This window comes from Echinops telfairi, unplaced genomic scaffold, assembly GCF_000313985.2.
Source record: "Echinops telfairi isolate 266 unplaced genomic scaffold, ASM31398v2 ScPeMD7_2010;HRSCAF=2546, whole genome shotgun sequence".
In the NCBI taxonomy this organism is placed as follows: domain Eukaryota; kingdom Metazoa; phylum Chordata; class Mammalia; order Afrosoricida; family Tenrecidae; genus Echinops; species Echinops telfairi.
Window position 1 is genome coordinate 10777633 of NW_022105908.1, and position 19141 is coordinate 10796773.

At 37.1% G+C, this 19141-nt stretch overlaps 1 protein-coding gene across 5 annotated transcripts in view; it reads right to left on the reverse strand.

Moving 5' to 3' along the window:
* The window catches only part of CCSER2 (coiled-coil serine rich protein 2), a 167762-nt gene that overhangs the window by 9752 nt on the left and 138869 nt on the right, over window positions 1-19141 (reverse strand). Inside the window, exons 10-11 of one of the 5 annotated variants that reach the window (XM_030886472.2) lie at window positions 11607-11691; window positions 3309-3348 (exon numbers count right to left, since the gene is read on the reverse strand). The exons of 3 other annotated variants lie outside the window; for them this stretch is intronic. In XM_030886472.2, the coding sequence (XP_030742332.1) occupies window positions 3309-3348; window positions 11607-11691 (125 nt within the window). The remainder of the gene's footprint in view (window positions 1-3308; window positions 3349-11606; window positions 11692-19141) is intronic. One more of the 5 variants, XM_004712986.2, reaches the window with a different exon arrangement.

Sequence of the window (19141 nt, forward strand, 5' to 3'; positions counted from 1 at the left end):
TCTTTCTTACACACACACACACACACACACACACACACACACACACACACACACGAGTTTATAAAGCAGGCAAAAAAGAATGAAGGAATGTTCTCTCTTGCTGAGGGCCAATACATATTAAAGGCACAGAGGTGACAAGTCAGTGAACAAACAAGGAAGTATATCATGTTCTAGAAACTTCAAATGGCTAGGCTGTATTTGGTAAGCACAGGGCAGGTTGAAGGGTGGAGACATACTCATGAAGGACCAGTTCATGAAAGTCAAATCAGATTTTGTACAACAGATGGTGGGGAAACGATGATGAGTTTTAAGCAAAAGAATCCTAAGATCCAATTTGTGTTTTACAATGATCATTATGAGGAACACAATGGGGCAGGAAGATGAGATTCTAAGCAAAACAGCTATTGCTAAATGCTCTGGTAATAAATTATAAGGACCTGAAATTAAAATAGAGGTAAAAAAAACTGGAGAGGACTGAAAGAGATTTTGAAAATGAGGCAAATAAGTAGCTATTTGGTGGGGCTCTAAGATGAGTTCTCACTTTCTAACTCTGAAGATACATTATGAGACTACTGCTTGTATTGATGAGCTACAAGGCACTGGGGGCGTGATACACCTACTCATTTCTCAGCCTGGCAGGCCCCAAAACACAAAGCACAAAAGGAATGACCCTCACTGCTGGAGAAGGGACTTTAGGAAACTCCCGGAATCAAAAAACGAGTAAAGCTTTATCTTGTAACTGGAGGAAGAATTAATGAAGTTTCAAAATCCTAAGCAATCTCAAGAGTGCCTCTGAACTAGCCTCCGCACCTTAAGTTTTACTTTCAGTACACACATAAAGTTCAGAACCCAACAGAAAAGATGTCTCAGGGTGAGGGTCACATGGAGCACAGTCATCTTAAGTGATCATTTGAAGTGTCTACTTTGAGATGTTTACAAAGATGCCTAGAGACGTCAGCTCATTACAGACATGCGCCCCATCACTGCTGATTGCTGGTGTTGGTATTCCTGGTATTTGTCATATAAAAGATACAATATATACGAGGGGCATCAAAAACTTTGTGGAAAAAACGCATTGCGTTTTAGTTCCATTTTCTATGAACTTGTCAAAGCTCCCTAAAATTTGCTGGGCATATGAATAAATATTAGTGAGTAGAATATGCTAGAATACTTTGTCCATAAATGATCAAATGGCACTTCCGTATTAAGTCAAGGATGCAGCTTAGTGATCAAAAACTTTAGTTTTTAAAAAAAATATTCATAAGATACATCGTAATAGAAAAGGTTTTGTTTTCTCCATTTAGGTCTAGGGTTAGCCTAATGATTTATATGTAGACTGAATTTGAACACAACACTTCCCATAATGACATACAAGCTTAGTCAGCAAACCTTTAAAAGTGAAGACTAGACATATTTCTGGATGAAATGCAAACTCTTTTGAAAAATAATCAGTAAATTTCCATTTGTAATTTTAAACCAACCAAAACCTACTGGCACTGAGTCAATTCCAACTCGAATAAATAAAAATATAGATATAAAATAAATGGCATAGGACCTGTAGCAAACCTTAAGTACTGAATAAATGTCACCTTTATTAATGTAAAAAAGGCATGAGAAATAAACTCAAGCCAGAGACCTTTGGGTCTAACTGGGTGTTGGGAGAGAAGAGTAGGTTCTGTAGGTAGCACACAAACTAGTTGCTACAGAGTAAGAGATATGTAAAGCTTCAAATGAACCACAGGGGCATACATTTCAAAACTTTTAGGCTCAATTGTGCCCTTCATGGTTAAATGTTTTAAGTCCACAACAAATGTATCTGAATTGTCAAAGTTTCTTAATTGGGCAATTGGAGATAAAAAGCAAAGTGAGGATATGTCAGGCACCCTAAAGTTTAGGAAGAACTGATAAATGGTGATATACAGGAGCTAGTTCAGCACAGTACCAAACCATTTTTATAGTCAGAATTATCTGGGTTTGAGTCCTTGTTCGAACACATAATTACTACTGGTGAGATATTAGGCAAATTGTCATACTATTCTGAGAGTGAGTTTCATAATTCAAAAATGGGAATTAACAAAATCTGGCAGGCGTCCTGGTGTGCAGTGGGTTCCTAGTTGAGATGCTAACCTCAAGGTCAGCATTTGGACCGACCAGTTGCTCTGTGGGTGAAAGATGAGGCTTCCTACTCCATCAAACCATAGGGGCACATTCTACCCTGTCCTCTAGGGTCGTGATGAGTTGGAGTTGACTTGATGACAGTACGATTTCTTTGAACCTCATGAATTATAGTAAATAACAAAGAATTATCGTAAGTGCAAGGTACTCCGTACAGTGCCTGGCACCCCAAACAAATGCTGACATCTGAGAGAATAGGTCTTCTTTCCAAGGAGCTCAAACTCTAAGTTTGCATGATGCCCTTTGATTATTACACATCGGTAGAAAGTATTGTGTTTTTATTTACTAAAGCAAAGAGGAGTTAACAGAAGTTAAATGGCAGATTTAAAGTCACAAACTTCAGCAAGTGGCAAAGCTGGAATTTGAATTGTTAGAGAATTTTAAAACAGCACGATAACTTCATTATATTTCATGATTCTAACAGGTAGCTTAAAGCTATTCAGGTAAATTTGATGCGTCATAAGCTCTCAGAATATGTGCTCTAGCTAGGTGAAAATTCTAATTTGAATGTATTTTAACTATAGTAGATTCAGTACTGACACTCAGGTACTATCTCTCTTGGAAAATGCCCCATATTCTTCTTAGGTGAACTGGCCCACACAGGATGATTTTTCCACACCTCACTGTGGAGGAGTATTTCTCGGGAAAGGTGGTTCCAAGTAGCCCACAGAGAGAAATGACACTGAGCATGAGCAAAGGCTAATTAATAATAGTCTTCTCACCACCTGCACTGTTTCATTGTACTTCAAATATGCCTTTCACTTTAGCATAAGAAAAATGACTCATACCCATTTCTGTAAGCATCGTTGTTCTAAGGTCATCAGCAATAAGATGAAAACTAGAAATGCAGGCTGAATTGAAGACATATGCCAAACTATACGAAGATACAGGAATCTTCTCAAGTATAAGAGCATTACTGCATTACAGAGAGGAATTATCTAAAATCCTGGGTACATATAAGCTTATTATTATTGTTAAATAAAAAATATATTTTGAAAATTAAAAAGAAGATGGGAATTGAACCATCTGCAGCATGCCTATAAAACATGCAGGTTCTGACATGCATCATGCATACTGGGAGGGAAAAAGTGATTATGAAGAAGGTGGTAGAAGAATCGGAAATTGTACTGTACCACGCTTTGTCAGAGAAGTAATGGACTAACTTCTCAACTCCTTGCCAATGGCATAATGGGAGCGCAGAGACAAGAGAAAGACAGGACAATGGTGTCAGAGACCACAGATAACACTGAGGAACTGCCAAGACCGGGGACAGCCCAATGTATTTGCTTTGGTTTTGTGTTTTTATAAGCATTGTTCATAATTTTACTTAACATATTTGTATTTAATGAAAACACCTCTTCTTGCTAAAGTGGTTTTCACTTTAGTACAAATATCTGTAATCACAGAAAAGTATACGTAAAACTTCTTACATTTAAAAGGAATCATCTGGAAACTGTTACCCAATAAAAATTGAAAACAATTTTGACAAATTTTAATGCTTATACTCCACAGACCTACAATAGCTCAGCTCCAAGTAACTCTTTATGAAGGAAGCAAATTATTTTAATAAGCTTATTATTTCTTACATATTCTATAAAATGCAAAGAAATTAATTACTTGGTACCTTACTTTTATTACTGCTAGTGTATGCTTATGTAGGTAAAGTATATTCTAAATTATTAGCAAAATTTCATATGTGATCTATGAAAATGGAAGGGAGAGAAATAATCTTACCATACTATAACTAGATTTTAAGAATTTTTGGGTAAAATTTCACATAAATCCAATCATGGGATGGAGACCAGTGTTCGTATTCCTCTAGAACAGCGGTTCTCAACCTGTGGGTCACGACCCCTTGGGGGGGGTGTCGAATGACCCTTTCACAGAGGTCGCCCAATTCATAACAGTAGCAACATTACAGTTATGAAATAGCAACAAAAATGATTTTATGGGTGACGGGTCACCACAACATGAACTGTTTGAAAGGGTCGTGGCAGTAGGAAGTTGGAGAACCACTGCTCTAGAACTCAAAAATCTTGCCTCTAAGTATCAGAAAATCAATACAGTCTTTAACAGAAAGTTAAAGAGCTTTTAAAGTGGGAGACCAATTAACTGGTTTAAAAAAGGATCAAAATTACTAAAAGTAACTTAAGTAAGCACAAATAGATGCTTAAGGCATGAAGTTGCATCTCAAAACACAGAATCCATCGACATCTACATATGTGGTTCACAAAAATTAAACAGTATCATAATAGTGTAATCCCACCGTTTTGAATGATATACATGGTATATCTATCCAGAGTAAGACGTTCCAGGTAAAATAGTACATCAGCACATACTGAGTAAAGAATCAATTCTACAGCTGCATAGCAAGTTGTTATAAAGGGTTTTATACAAAACATACCATATATACTCAAGTATAAGCTAACCCGAATATCAGCCAAAGCACCCAATTTTACCACAAAAACTACATAAAAATGTGCTGGAAAACTTAGCTTACACATCAGTATATACGGTACTAACTGCTGAGTATCCCCTTATTCAACATGTTGAGCGAATTTTTAACTCATGCTTAGGTCTATGGGAAAACCTACTGGACCTTGAGTTTGATGCACTTTTCTAGTCAAGTAATTAGAATAATGACTCCATATCATATGAAAATATACACAATAGTGTTATGTTTCATATTTTATTTGTTATAAAATGGAAGCAGTTCAGTTTCTTCTGAGGTATCCTAGTTTGTCATTAAGTGAAAAAATATTTCACTTAAAATATTTTATTTTTATGAAAAGCCATACCCAGAACTGATTTATCATTAAACATTAAAGCCATTCTTACTTATAAAATTAAATACAGTCACAGGTTAATCATGTTGAGCCACGTTAGTTTATCCCTCATAAACATGTTTGACAATTGAACAACATATTATCAAGTGACTCTACAGAAAGTATACTGTCAGATCAGGCAATAGTCTCCCAAAGAATCTGTCTATGCAAAAGAAATGCTGATGCTGATTTATACACAAGGATAAATTTCAGTGCAATATTATCTCTCTGGAATGAAGAAAACTGGAAACAACATCAATGTTTCACAACAATATAGAATTGTCCACATAATAATGTATTACCTAGCAGTCAGTAAAACTGTCAAGAAATATCCATCATACATATTATTATTATTATAATTAGGGAAATATAACATCTTTAAAAAGGATTTATAGTATATACACAAGTATCTAAAGGTCAAACCTAAAGAGTGAGAATGGGTTTTAAACTTTGGCTTCCTCACTAACCCTGAATAACTTACTGTATATTTCTGATTATTTATAACATTTTAAAACTTGGATAAAAAATTACATTATGAAATTGAGTTAACAGTTTTGAATGAAAGCTCTGCTGGAAAGACTGATAATTTAAAGAAAATGCCTAATAATTACTTACAAACAAAATATTAAAATTAGTAAAAATAATAATCTTAATTAAAATGTGTCGCTAACATTTTAAAAAAGTAAATGTAAAAGTTTTGCAAGTGAATAGATTAGAAAAACCATGATCCTGAAATAATTTTTAGAAAGACTTTGTCCTGAGACGAAAGACATTTCTCTAGTTTAATGGATCGAAAGAGTAAATACAAAGCAAGTGAAATATAAAGGTGAATGCAAAAGTGAGAATTTAATGAAGTCATCGCTTTGGTTGAACTGAGTAACCTATTCTCAAATACGACTTTCAGAAATCATTTAAGCCGTATGTCTAACAGCCAAGTCACCTCTGGATGGTACAACTAGTGTGTAGCTGGACTACTACCCTAACCCCAGCTGCACTGTAGAAGGAAGGCCAGGCTATTGTCTGTAAAGATGATGGCCAAGAAAACCCTATGAAGCAATTCTACATTGTAGCACATGGAATCATAATGAGTCTCAATCAACTTTATGGCAACAGATTTGGGGCTTTCTTAGATTTGGGTTGTTGGGGGGTTAAAGCAACAAAACATACTTGCAGGCACTGACCAACTTTTAAGGAGACACCATTTGAAAACACCATGACTACAAGTCAGTTAGAAGTTTTGATTTGTGGATGAGGTGCCAATAAAAATGTAAAATTTTAAAAAATAAAAATTAAATTTAAAAGTTCTGCAAAAATGTTTTTTCTTTGATTAAATACAAGGGGGCCTTTAAAGATTTGTGGGGAAATTCCACTATTTTGTAATTCTACTTTCTCATGAACTTCTTGAACCTTTAGCCTTCATATTTAAAATCAGTGCACTAAAACATAAAATGGTCATAGTTTTCTGGGCAAAACAGACAAGTATATTTCAAACTGTGGGTTGCTACCAAGATTTTTAAACTGAAACAGAGAATGAAAGAAAATATCAAGTATCAAATGTTCTAAGGGAAAATGATGGTGAATGTTATAAATCAGTCAATACTATGTCAAATAACTGCCAGTATATTCAGATGCATGTAGATTTAAATCATTTCTTGCTATGTTAAGTTACTGAACATGAAGGTAAAGATAGTTAAGATTCCTAGTTTCTTTAAAGCATGGTGCCAAAAAGAGAGCATTTTAAAAACTTGTGTAGGCAGTAAATGAGAAATGGGTATGATTTCAAAGCATACCTTGAAAAAAGGCAAGTAGTCCTATAATCGTTTGCTATGACAAAAAAGAGTATGGGTATTTAGGATGACGATTGTCATCTTATTCACCAAAAATATTTTTAAAATCAATTACTCACAATACAAACCAAACAAAAAAAAATCACTGCTATCAAGTCTATTCTGACTCATTAACAACCCTTAGTATGAGGTGGGTGTACCTATCACTGCCATTTCATATTGTTGGGTATTAGAGCGGTAAGACTTAACAAATGCCAGTCAGTCTGTTAAGACAACATCTGAAATTATTTCTGACATCAGGAAAATCTCTGTAGGTCTTAATGCAGACGGTATTTTCGGTTCACGCAAATAACCCAAGTGGAAATGAGAAAGTGGAAAGCATCAGGAAGTAGAGGTTAGTGTGCGCCAGGAAAGAAAGCCAACCGTTCCCAAGGGGGCGCAGCGTGAACATTTAAAGATGAAGATTTCCCTTTTGTCTCCGTTCTCCCAGGGCGATTCTAAAGTTGAGCGAGAACATTCACAGGCAGACCAACTTTCTGGAGGAATCAGAGTAAATATTCCCTGTTAACTTTTTCACACTTCCTGCATCTATCTAGGACAGGTTATCTCTACACCAGAGGGTCTACTACTTTTTGAACGTTTTAAGAAAACGAGACAGCTTTTAAACAGTCTAAGCTTCACAGCTTTTGCTCTAGAAGGAGTTCCCTCATACTGTCATGTTCAGTAGGGCATCATAAAAGATTTTTGAATGAAGCCATCTTACTGAAGAAAAAAACTCTCACCTATTGACCATCGATCCTAGAATTAACCTTTCAAAATGTAACACTAGGAATCATGGTGACTAAGTGTAGAGACAAAGCGTTCCCCGATTGTAATTTTTATGCAGAAACAAGGGAGAACCTATCTAAAATCCTCTGGGGGGAAAAAACCCAGTGAATTTGCTCCTCTAAGTCCATCCACACTTTCTCCTTTTACATATTTTATAACTAAAAAATCATTCTATTAGTAAACTGTCCAGTTGGTCTCAGGGTAAATGTATAAGTGTAATAGTTTAGAACTTATCCAGATTGAGGGTCTACTGTCTTATGTTTACCAGGTGGCGAATAGATCTAAACTTTCCAGAATAAATTTTCCCTTTTTGTCAATCTGGAGATGATGACGAGGAAAGAGGTCTGAACTAAAAAAAGCCGAAAAAATAACCCAAAACAAAAATACCTGATCTTGCTATTGGCATCCCAGGAATAAATGTGTGGGGCAAGAGAGGCATGCTGGTTTGCTTGTTTGTGTTTTTTGCCAAAAACTAGTGCACTGAGATGGCAGCGTGAGCAGGTGCATTGTTGTGGTGGTCAAACCAGTCCCCCATCAGCCACAAACCAGGCCTGTTTTGGTTGCACACTTTTACGCAATCTTTTCAAAACTTCTGAATAGAAAGCTTGATTAACAGGCTGACCTGGTGGATTGAACTCCAAGTGCTCTATCCCCCTCACATCAAAAACACAAATGAACACCTTCTTGATCTTTGATTTCTCTTGACAAGCATTATATTGGCGAGGTGATGATGGCGTCTTCCACTGGGTTGATTGATGTTTGCTTTTAGGGTCATAAGAATAGCAGCACGTCTCTTCACCAGTAATGACCTTGGAAAACCAGTCTGGAGCTGCTCTTTCAAAGCCTGGCCTGTTTCCACTCAATGTTCTTTCTCCTGCTCAGTCAGAACCAGAGGCACAAATTTCGCAGTGACCTTCTCATTCCCAAATCTTGCGTGAAAATTCACTGAACTGAGTTCCAAAATAGTCCAGATACCAGAGTTGTCATCTCTTCAATGGTCCACTGTCGATCTTCAAGCAGAAGAGCATGAGTTTTTTCGACATTTTAATGTGTTTGGGAAGTTGATGGATGTCCAGAACGAGGTTTGTCATCAATCTACATTTCACCTTTTATAAAATGAGAAAACTACTCCTATACTTGAGTTTTTCTCACAGTGCTGTCCTTGTAGCTGTGTTCAATATCACAAAATCTTCTGTGGCATTTTTCCCAAGTAGGAAATAAAATTTCACAGCCATGCACTGTTCTTTTAAATCAGCTATCCCCAAAAAAACGAGGTTGGAGTGAAACTGTCTTCAGGAAAAATTTCACTGTGACCAGGAAGACCCTTCCCAGTCAACACCACTGGGTGCACTAACTCAGAGTAGTTACTGGATGCTCGCTTAGCGGGAAAAATGCCTATTACCAAAGCTCTGCCCAGAGGACCTCTTTTCCATTTTTGGGGGGTGGGGGGTGGAGGGGCAGTGGGAGGGTAGCCCTCATTTATAAATTGTAGGTATTATAAATGGATTTTAAGTTTACACTAATTGTAAAGTCCTAATTTAAGAACTAGTTCTTATGATTTGACCCTACTCAATACTTGCCCTTATGAAATGATCGCTGAAGATAATGAGGGCTCCAGAGAAATTTGTTGAAAACAGATGTTGCCCAGCTACTGGAAAGAAAAATAATATTGTCTGGGATCTTAAGGGCTTGGCTTAAAAGAAGCAGCCCTCTAAAGTGAGATGTCAGCTAAAACCACACAGACGATCACACACCCATGTGATCTAGGGATGGTAAGTAATAAAATCCAAGACTGGAGGAGAGAACTGTATTAGGACAGTTTTCAGAAGGCTGTGGTTGACAGTGAAAGCCCAAAATCCAGTTGCAGTGTCTCCTGTGGAGTAAAGTCTCCACAGAACTTCCTTAGACCATTGACTAAGGTTTTGGCCTCAAGCAAAGTGCATTGGAAAATGGATCACTGCATATATAAGTGACTTAAAATTTAACATCTTACCATTTCTTTTGCTCGCTTGACCCATTATTAACATGTATTATTTTCTGCTTTCTTTGGATTCAAATTTATCTGATTTATTTTGTTGTTGCCGATAGGTTTTATTTTCGTTAGTTTGGGTAAGACTTTCTTTATATAAAATCCAGGATAGGTAAATCTTCAGAGAGAGCAATCAGAAGAATAGATCCCTAAGCCTATTTCAGGGGAAGCTGGAGGGCAAGGGGAAATTAATACAATGGATACAAGAATGAAGAAAAATATCAAAAAATCAATTGTGATGATTGCATGACACTTTTTAACATTTTAACCACTGAATTGTATCATACATGAAGTATATGTCAATAAAATGGTGAAATGTTTATAACCTAAAGCTCCATTTGTAATATGGAATAATTAATCCTCAATGTTAATTCTCTATTATGGTAGCTGACATAAAGAGAGGTGGAACAGGGTGCTGAAGAAAAGACAGAGGCTAGTCGGGGTTTCGTACGTAGCAGAGCAGCTCCCTCGCTGCGATCTATTGAAAGTCAGCCCTCGACACAAGGGTTTGTATTTTTTTTTTTTATTTAAAAAAAAAAAAAAGAAAAGACAGAGGCTGAATATTTCATTAAGTATCTAGCAGATCTGTTATTCTGTGGTCAATCTGTTATACCAAGCTGTTTATTGGCTTTATGTATGGGACCAAACTATTTGTTATAATTGTCCTTAAAAATTTAGATTAGCCCTACATGTAATTTTGGTTGTGATAGAAATCTTTAAATGGTAGATGTCAGTAGACAAGAGAAAAGTGAAGGTGCTACCATATCTAAAGACAATAGAAAAGAGAGTGTTTCATGTGATGAAGGAAAATAACGAGAAGGAGAAGGAAGAGTAAGAGGCTCTTCAGCAATTTCACTGAGAGATGCACTGTAAACAAACAAGTTATTATGAAAGTTTACCAAAACCTTCTATTCTGTATTTCCCCTTAACACAAAAAAACATGGAGGTTAGAAGGAGGGACATAATATATAAAACATAAATTCCCTTGTTTGGAATGCACATTTATTTCTAAACCTTCTGGTTAACTCAAGAAATAAAATTTGTCTAAATAAATTATAGGTCTAATGGTTTAAAAGTTGCTCCATTTTAGACTTTTGATACTGCACTTGTTAGTATAATCAATTAGTCGAATCACAAATCTGGGTATGACCACAGAAGAGGGAGAAAAATGGCTCTGGTTGACTACATTTCTTTTCACGAATAGTAACTTTTGGGGGGTGACTTTTCACAAAAGATAAAATATAACCAACTTACCAGGTTTTATGTAAATACATAAGAGAAAATAATAAGCACTGCTTTTTAAAGAAAGTGTAACATAACATAAACAATATTGTAATGTCAGGTAACTTCTGAATCATCAGAAATGTTAGTAACCCATGCATATTTAAAGTCTTGCCTTTTTTGCCATAAAGTAGCCGATAAATGTCAAAGGTAAATTAGTTATTAAAAAGCATTTTTGAAAACATGATCATAGAGAGCTTTCTCTTAGATGGCAATGAAGTATGACTAAAAGGCCGCAGGAAACAGAAAACTGGGCAATGGTCTTTAGTACGCCTGCTCCCTAACCAGTATGCATCTGTCCATTTCACCACTACAGGCAGTGTGCACACTGTTTCCAACATGACTAAATTTTAAAAATACTTTGTATTCATATATCTCAAGATCTTAAGGGGAAAAATGCATTACAGACAGATGCATGTCCTAGGTCTAGGGTCAGTGGCAGTAGGTTTAAATAGCTTCAAAATAAGATGAACTTGTGACAGCTTTCATAAAGCTCGACTTAGTGGTATGTTGACATGCAGTCAAAGTTGTTAATTAGGACAGGAGGCCTACAAGGAGTGCTAATTTGGCACATGCCCACAGGTCCCTGCAGACAGAAGGGAAGAGGGTGCCAAATCATGCAGAAGGAAAGCACCATGAAGGGTAAGGCAGCGCGGGTAGGAGTGAGAGGCCCAGACTCACTCTGTCTGCGGTGCGGCGGGACAGTCCTTGGGAGTCCTTGGAATGAGCCCTGCCAAGGAGAGAAGGAGGGAGCAGAAGACCCACCCTGTACAGAGAGAGGCGGGGGAGGGGCATAATAAAAAGGGGAACCGAAAAATAGAGAAACCAAAGTCATACTTTTTTTCCCAAACAACAAAAATCAATGTTAACAAGACAACAGATTTCATACTTCTAATATACAAGCAGCTGAAATTACTAAAAATATATCAGAAATCAATGTACTACTGGTAATTGCTATTTTTCATGTTTTTAAGAAAAGTTATTTTCATGTAATATTTGAAATTAATGTACAAGAAGCCTTTAAAAAATTCATGAAAAAAAAGGAATAAAATTAAAAAACGATAAAGGAATAAAATGATAATGAAATTTTTCCACTTACTTTTCAAAGCCCTCACATATAAGAAATAATATACTTTCTGGTATACATTTATCATTAAATATTTCTTTTTATGTAACAAATTACAGTCTAACAGAAAAACACGTAAAGAGAAGATAAATTTCAAGTAATAAACATACCCAAATTGTATCAAGCGTTCAAAATTACTAGACATTTAAAATTTTTCTTCAATTATAGGTTTTCAGAACATTATCAGATAAAAATAATGAATGTTAGCATGTTAGTAGAATCAATGTTAGCACACACAAAAAAAGAAGAAGAAACATGTAGGTTGTGAGCATGAGACCTGTATCAAGAATCTGACATGTGGGTCACCATACAGGCTTTCTAATTTGATTAACTTCTGGCTTTTTAGCTTCTTGTCACAGGTCATCAGAACTGAACTAACTGGAAATATCATTTACTTCTATTTCCTCCCTTTCAAGATTCACATGGGTCATCAAACATGAACAAAATCCGTGGAAACCTGTTTTACTCTGTGTTCCTAACTCCGTCCAATGACTGAAACATGGGCATACATATAACTATAGAAAAACATTCTTAAAATATCAACAAGGAAAAGGAGCCTGTACATCCTCACTACATCCTGATACATCTACAAAAGTATATACATTTTGACCAATTCACCTGACAAAGAGATATTAGAAAACTATTAGTATAGCCCAGCTGTATTTACAGATTTGTGAACACTTTTCCAAATAAAAGTTGTTTTTTCATCTCTGTATCAATAATCCTTGACTCAGCTCACTATGATCAAATAACTTCTTTACTTAAACTTAAGAGCAATCTCACATTTCTCAATACAGAACAACAAGGATCCTGTTTGCTTCATGTAGATGAGAGCAAGAGCGACAAGAAACTCAAAGCACTGAGTGGTCTTTACAAGCTCCGCATCGTGAAGCTCTCATCTTGGGAGAGTATCAGACTTTCCTTGCTGTGTGCATGCAGCTAACGCAACTTACAGTGACCCCATGTGGCAGACGAGAACTGCCTCGCAGGCTTTCCTATGCTGTCGTCCTTACAGAAGTAGAAAGCTGTAGGCTCAAATTGGCAGCCTTAAACACTGGATCACTAGGGATCTTAATTTACCCATGGATGCATGTAAAAATAGCTTAGAAAAATATTTAATTGGTTGAGGACCTCAAACATGCTGCATAAAATGATCTGACATAACCCTAAATTTGCTGTTTGGGGAATGTCTTCAGTTTAAAGGCTTTCCACAGAAGTCCTTGACCCAGGAGGAGTAGGCACTTCCTTCTCAGTCTCATCAGCAGAACTTTGACAGCATGCATATGGGGTCAAGAAACTTCCAGAAAGGAATCGGTAGACATAAAACAGGAGAACAGATTCATTCCTTAGAGAAATGAAGAGTTTCTCTGGAGAGTTAAGCAAATAGTAGTGACTAGTCAGGGAACCTGCGGTCTGCATCTTGTTTCCTCCTCAGTAAAATTCAAATTTTGGAATAGTTTCTCTCTAAGAACACCTCACACTTTTAGTTCTTTTAAATTCACTTACTCATATATCCAAGCTGATTCCCACTCCAGTCATAGTGATGCTGAGAAGAACATTTTAAAAACAGGGGCTCGATGTGACTAAAGACCTCTGGCTAAGTCTCAGCTTGCCCTAAGTGCCTCCATCTTGTACTTTCTGTCATAAAACCAGCATCTCATCTCTGTGAAATCCCCATTCCACCCTTGCCTTACATACAAACAAAAGTGATGCACTCAAGAGTTATAATCTTAAGCAGAGACATCCCTACTGTTTAATGCATTTAAAACCTTTTTTCCCTTATGCATAAAAACACTAAGTGGTTTCATCTGTTATTGTTTTAATTCTTTCAAGGTCTTTGCTTTAAATTTTAACAGTCTAATAATATAACATATCTAACTCCATTATTCCTCCCTTAACCCAGATACACCAGGAAACATGTGATTTTAGTGGTCATCTGATTCTCAGACAATATCCCTAGACGGCCCCCACTTTCAGAACCCTGTACTTACATTTTAAATATTCCAGGAAATTCACAGACAGCACATTGTCACTTAAAGCTATTGAGACAAATGAAATCATTCCTGCAGAAGTAGTCAACCAAAACCCTACCGCCTGCAACTTTGAAAATATTATCCAATCAAATATACTTCCTGCCCCCCAAGGTAGTTTTTATATTTATAAATTTTGCATCTCTGTACCTCCTAGAAGCAATCTTGTCAGAAATTTAGGCTTTATGCTTTTCCCTTTTACAAACAGATGAATAGGTGAATCAATGCACTTAAATGACGAAACTGGCTTAGAATACTGGAAGTACCAAGGGCTGTCCAGGGAATTCTGTCTTGGAAGAAGTGCATCCAGAATACTCCTTAGATGCAAGGATGGTGAGGTTTCGCCTTACAAACTTTGCACATGTTTAACAGAAGAGACCAGTCCCTGGAAAAGGACATTATGCTTAGTAAGGTAGATGAGCAAGGAAGAAGAGGAGGACCTCCAACAAGATGGCTTGACACAGTGGCTGCAAGGATGGGTTCAAACGTAACAACTGTGAGGATGGCTTGGAATGGGGACTGTTGTGTACAATGTTGCTGAGGCGGAACTAACTCTGTGGCAACTAACAACAACACGACAGCACGATGATTAATTGCTTGGCTGCTGAGCTGAAAGGCCAGTGGTCTGAGCCTACTACCTGTTCCACACTGTAAGAGGACTAGTGACCTGCTCCCTTAAGATCTATAGCTTAGGAAACCCTCTGGGGCCAATTCTACTCTATCCTACATAATGGCTATGAGTTGGTACTGACTGGACCACAAACAACAACAAATTTACGTATTAATAGAATCAACTTTGTATTTAAATGTTGGCTATGAGTTGGTACTGACTGGACCACAAACAACAACAAATTTACGTATAAATAGAATCAACTTTGTATTTAAATGTTCCCGATAAATCATTAACTTTTTGAAATCTTAGTGAAGATATATGGCACAGAACCTGACACGTGGCTGGAGTTTTAAAAGAAGTTTGATACCTCACACTGTCTAGTGTACAACTCACCAGCAAACAGTGAACTCAACAACTGTTCCCTGATTTAAGCTAAATTAAGTCAAGTTAATATGTTCATCCAGAGGTGGCGGCTTACCACAAATTATGTAATATATGTAAAGCAATATATAACTTGGGTGAAGGTGAAAGATAGTAATACACAAGACAGGAAAAAGAATTCTGAGGCGGGGGGCAGGGTAACCCACTGGGGATGGGTGTTAATAAGTTGTTTTAAACTGTTTAATACAAAATAGAAGGTCTGAAATATAAAGCTACCCACCTAATTCACAATTTAAAAAATTTTGCAATATATAAAAATTATATACGGACCAAGGGGGATTTATTTTAGATCTGCAATATCGGCTCCATTAACAAAGGAAGAAAAAGCATCTGTTAACATCAATTAATGTGGCAGAAGCATTTGACCAAATCCAACATGCACTCATGATAAAAGCCCTCAGGAATAGGTATACAGGGGAGCTTCCTTACCAGGATAAAGAGCATCTTCCAAATATCTACAGCCAACATCATACCGAATGATTATACGCAGAATGTATTCCCTCAATACTCACCGTCATGTTTCTTATTCACCATAGTACTGCAAGTCCTCCAGAAACAAAACCAAACTCACTACCATGGAGGCAAAGCTACCATGGACTCGTAGTTCCACCACAGGACAGGGCAGAATTGCCCCATGGATGCCTGAAACTACAATTATATATGGGAGGAGAAAGTCGGTTTTTTCTCACTGCAATCCTAGCCAGTATTTCTCAAGTTAGAAAAAGAAATAATGTACAGATTAAAAGAACTACAGCTATTTGCAGGTGATATGATAGTTCGTCTACAAAATCTCAAGAAAAGAAGGTTACAGAATATGAGATCAATATAAAAATTAATAGTATTTCTATATATTAGCAATGAACATATGGAAACAAACTAAAATTGTGACAAAATAGTTTTATATGTTTGTATATTTAGAATTAATATTAATTTTACATATAATCACAACCCTCCTGTAGCTAGTGTCTTCACTAGTTCTACATGAATGTTTAGGTACCTTCACATCAGTATTCTCTCTGAATGATCTGTTTCACCATGGATAATTTGCCTTGGATGAGGATACTTGATCAGAAGCAGACTGAACTCCTCGCCTATGCAAGTGCCATGTTCTGCTTCTAAGCCTCGTGCTTACCTTTCTTCCTCTTCCCTATCTAAACTTAAATGGGATCTTCTTCATTGTCTTTGATTGGATGCATAAATTGTCTTTTCTTGACTTATTAAGAAAAGATGAGGCTTCCTATTCCTGTAAAGAGCAAGCAGTCTCAGAAACCCACAAGGACAGCCCTACCCTGCCACACAGAGCCAGTGGCCTATGAGTCAGAACAGACTCAGCAGCAGTGAGGGGTTTTTGTTTTTTAATTCATTGCCAGGTGGCTTTCCAAAGCCATTTAAACAGACGTTATTATTTCTCCAGTAGCTCTGTTCTATATGGTAGTGATAGTCACACGTGGCTGTTTATATTTAAATTCAGTGGAAAATTCCATCCCTCGTTCACATTAACCTAATTTTTCAGCATTAAATGGTCATATGTGCTTGTGGCCACCGCACTAAACAACAGAGTGAGTTGTAATGGACAAAATTTTGTTCTCAAGTTAGAAATGGTGTTCCCTGTGTCTGTCTGTGTTCTTATAGAGTAGCGTTAGATTACTCTTTCCTCAAGATTGTTCCTTTCCAAACTACGGATAGCCTCCATTCCAAAAGACGAGCAGTGCTTTATACTAAACTCAATGCTGGAGACACGGCTCTTAAAACAAAGTATTCTTTAATGCAGTCCATCATATGCCTTTAGCAAGTCTATCGCAGCCCCTAAAGCAGTAAAACCTTTTTAATACTCTAAATGAACAGCGCCTACCAGGTTATTAATGATTATCTCCTTGCCAAGGGTTCAGTTTCACAAATAACACCTAAACCAAACCCCAAACCGTTCTGAACTCTGTCAGTGTTGCTCTAATGTAAAAAGCACCCATGCCGTGAATGTCAAATGATCCTACAAGCAGAAAGAAACTCTCAGGCGTCTGAGGATCAAAATAATGCATGAAAAATGAGAATGGATACATGTCAAAAACTGAAGAAAGGAAAGTCAAGATTTCTAAAGTAAGAAAACATCACAAAACAGGAATAATCATCAAAGAAATGTTTGGGAGTGACCTGTCAAAAAGTCTAGAAATCCACATATGAACTGTTAATGTGAATCGAATAATCTCGTTTCCTTACATTGTCGCTGTGTTTGTGTTGCGAAAGCAGTCTGTGGTGGACTGCTGAGGACGAGGCAGCGTCAGCTCAGACACATGAGTCTCAGGAACTCTAGACAGCGGTTGTACCCTGTTCTAGAAAGCTGTTAGGAGTTGGAACCGACTCAATGCCAGTGGATTGGATAATAAATAAGGCCTGGTGCCACAACTGTTAAAGTGCTAGGTTGCACACTGAAAAGGTCAGTGATTCAAACCCACCAGCTGCTGTACAGTGGGGAAGAGATGTGGCACTCTGCTTCCCTAATATTTACAGCCTAGAGAACCCAAGGGGCAATACTACTCTGTCCTATATGTTGCTGTAAGTTTGAATCAATCCCATGGCAGTGAGTTTGGTGTGAAAGAATGAATGCAAATTACTTTCATGTGCCTCTATATTATTACTTTCAAATGTCCATTGATAGTGTAGTGTGTTTCTTTTAAGCCTGAGTGTTTGTTTGTTTGTTTGTTTGTTTGTTTGTTGGGGGGGGCTACCATTTGAAAAATATCCTTAACATCCTTTTGTTTCAATTATTAAAAGAAATGCTGTTTTAGCATTCTTTCTCTTAATGAGATGATATCAAAATTAATTTTTATACCCTACCTTATCATTAAATTTCTATATACTAGATTGGATTGAGTTTAATTTTGTTGTGAGCATATTTTTAATGCTCTTGTTGAAATTATGCCTTTACAGTCATAAATATTTTTCTCCCAGGAGACTTATATGAAAAAAACTTCAAAAAGTTCATGGAGAAATCCCGTTATCTTTTAATCCCATGTTTCTGCGAGCCTTTTGAGGCCCCCTCGTACTAAAGGCATGCTGCATGAATTATTACAATTATTAGAATGGCTTGCTGAAATCTCTACCACATAGTCTAAAGTCATACCACATAAGGTTTCTAGAGAAGTAACTCTCCATGATGATCCTTCACAGTGTTAATACCCTGTCCTCCATCCTCAGAGCGAGGATAGCTTCTGTTCTCTGTTCCTTCGAGCCATCCTTCTTCTGCCAGTCCCTCAAGACAAGCAGATTTGATGCTATCTACAGGTTAGAAAGCCCAGCTTCTGTGATACAATCTGTAGACATGCGTCCACATGCCACTCCGTGACTTCTCCATGAGCAGAAGAGTGAGACTGCTATCATTTAGGGTCCCTGGCGGTTTCGGTAATACCTGTGACATCTAGGACTCTACCTTCATGATTATACTCCTACATCAGGGCAGTGCCTAGCATAAGGGTTTGCTTTTCTTCCTCTTTCCCGCTCTACTGACTGTGTTGTTCTTCTTCTTATTGACTGTTAGTCTTTTACTTCAAATATCTCATTTGCAGCCACGAGCCCAAACCAAATTTCTCTTGAAAAATCTATGAAGAGAAGTCATATCGGGGTCAGTATATTTCCATCGCTCTTCTGTTAGTATTGGCCTCCACCCTCCTCTTCCTCCACCTTTTACTTGAGATGAGTTTATGTGTTTTCTTTCTTTATACCTCCTAAATGGCTGCCAACAAATATTACAGTACTCTCTCTTCTCCATCACCTTTTACCCTTCCACTGCGTTCAGATCTCTGATTTCCAGGAAATTCAGCAAGGAAACGCTCTCATATGCCTCAAAGCTCTCTAGAGTAGATTCTATAATCTTAGTGTCAAGAACACTTAAATTTCCCAAGCTACTTCTTTCCTCTATTTCTTTACGCTTTCCTCCTGTCCCAATACCATGATCAGTCCATTCTGGCTTCAGTAGTTCCTCATGGTTGCCTTGACCGTGGTCACTCCCTAA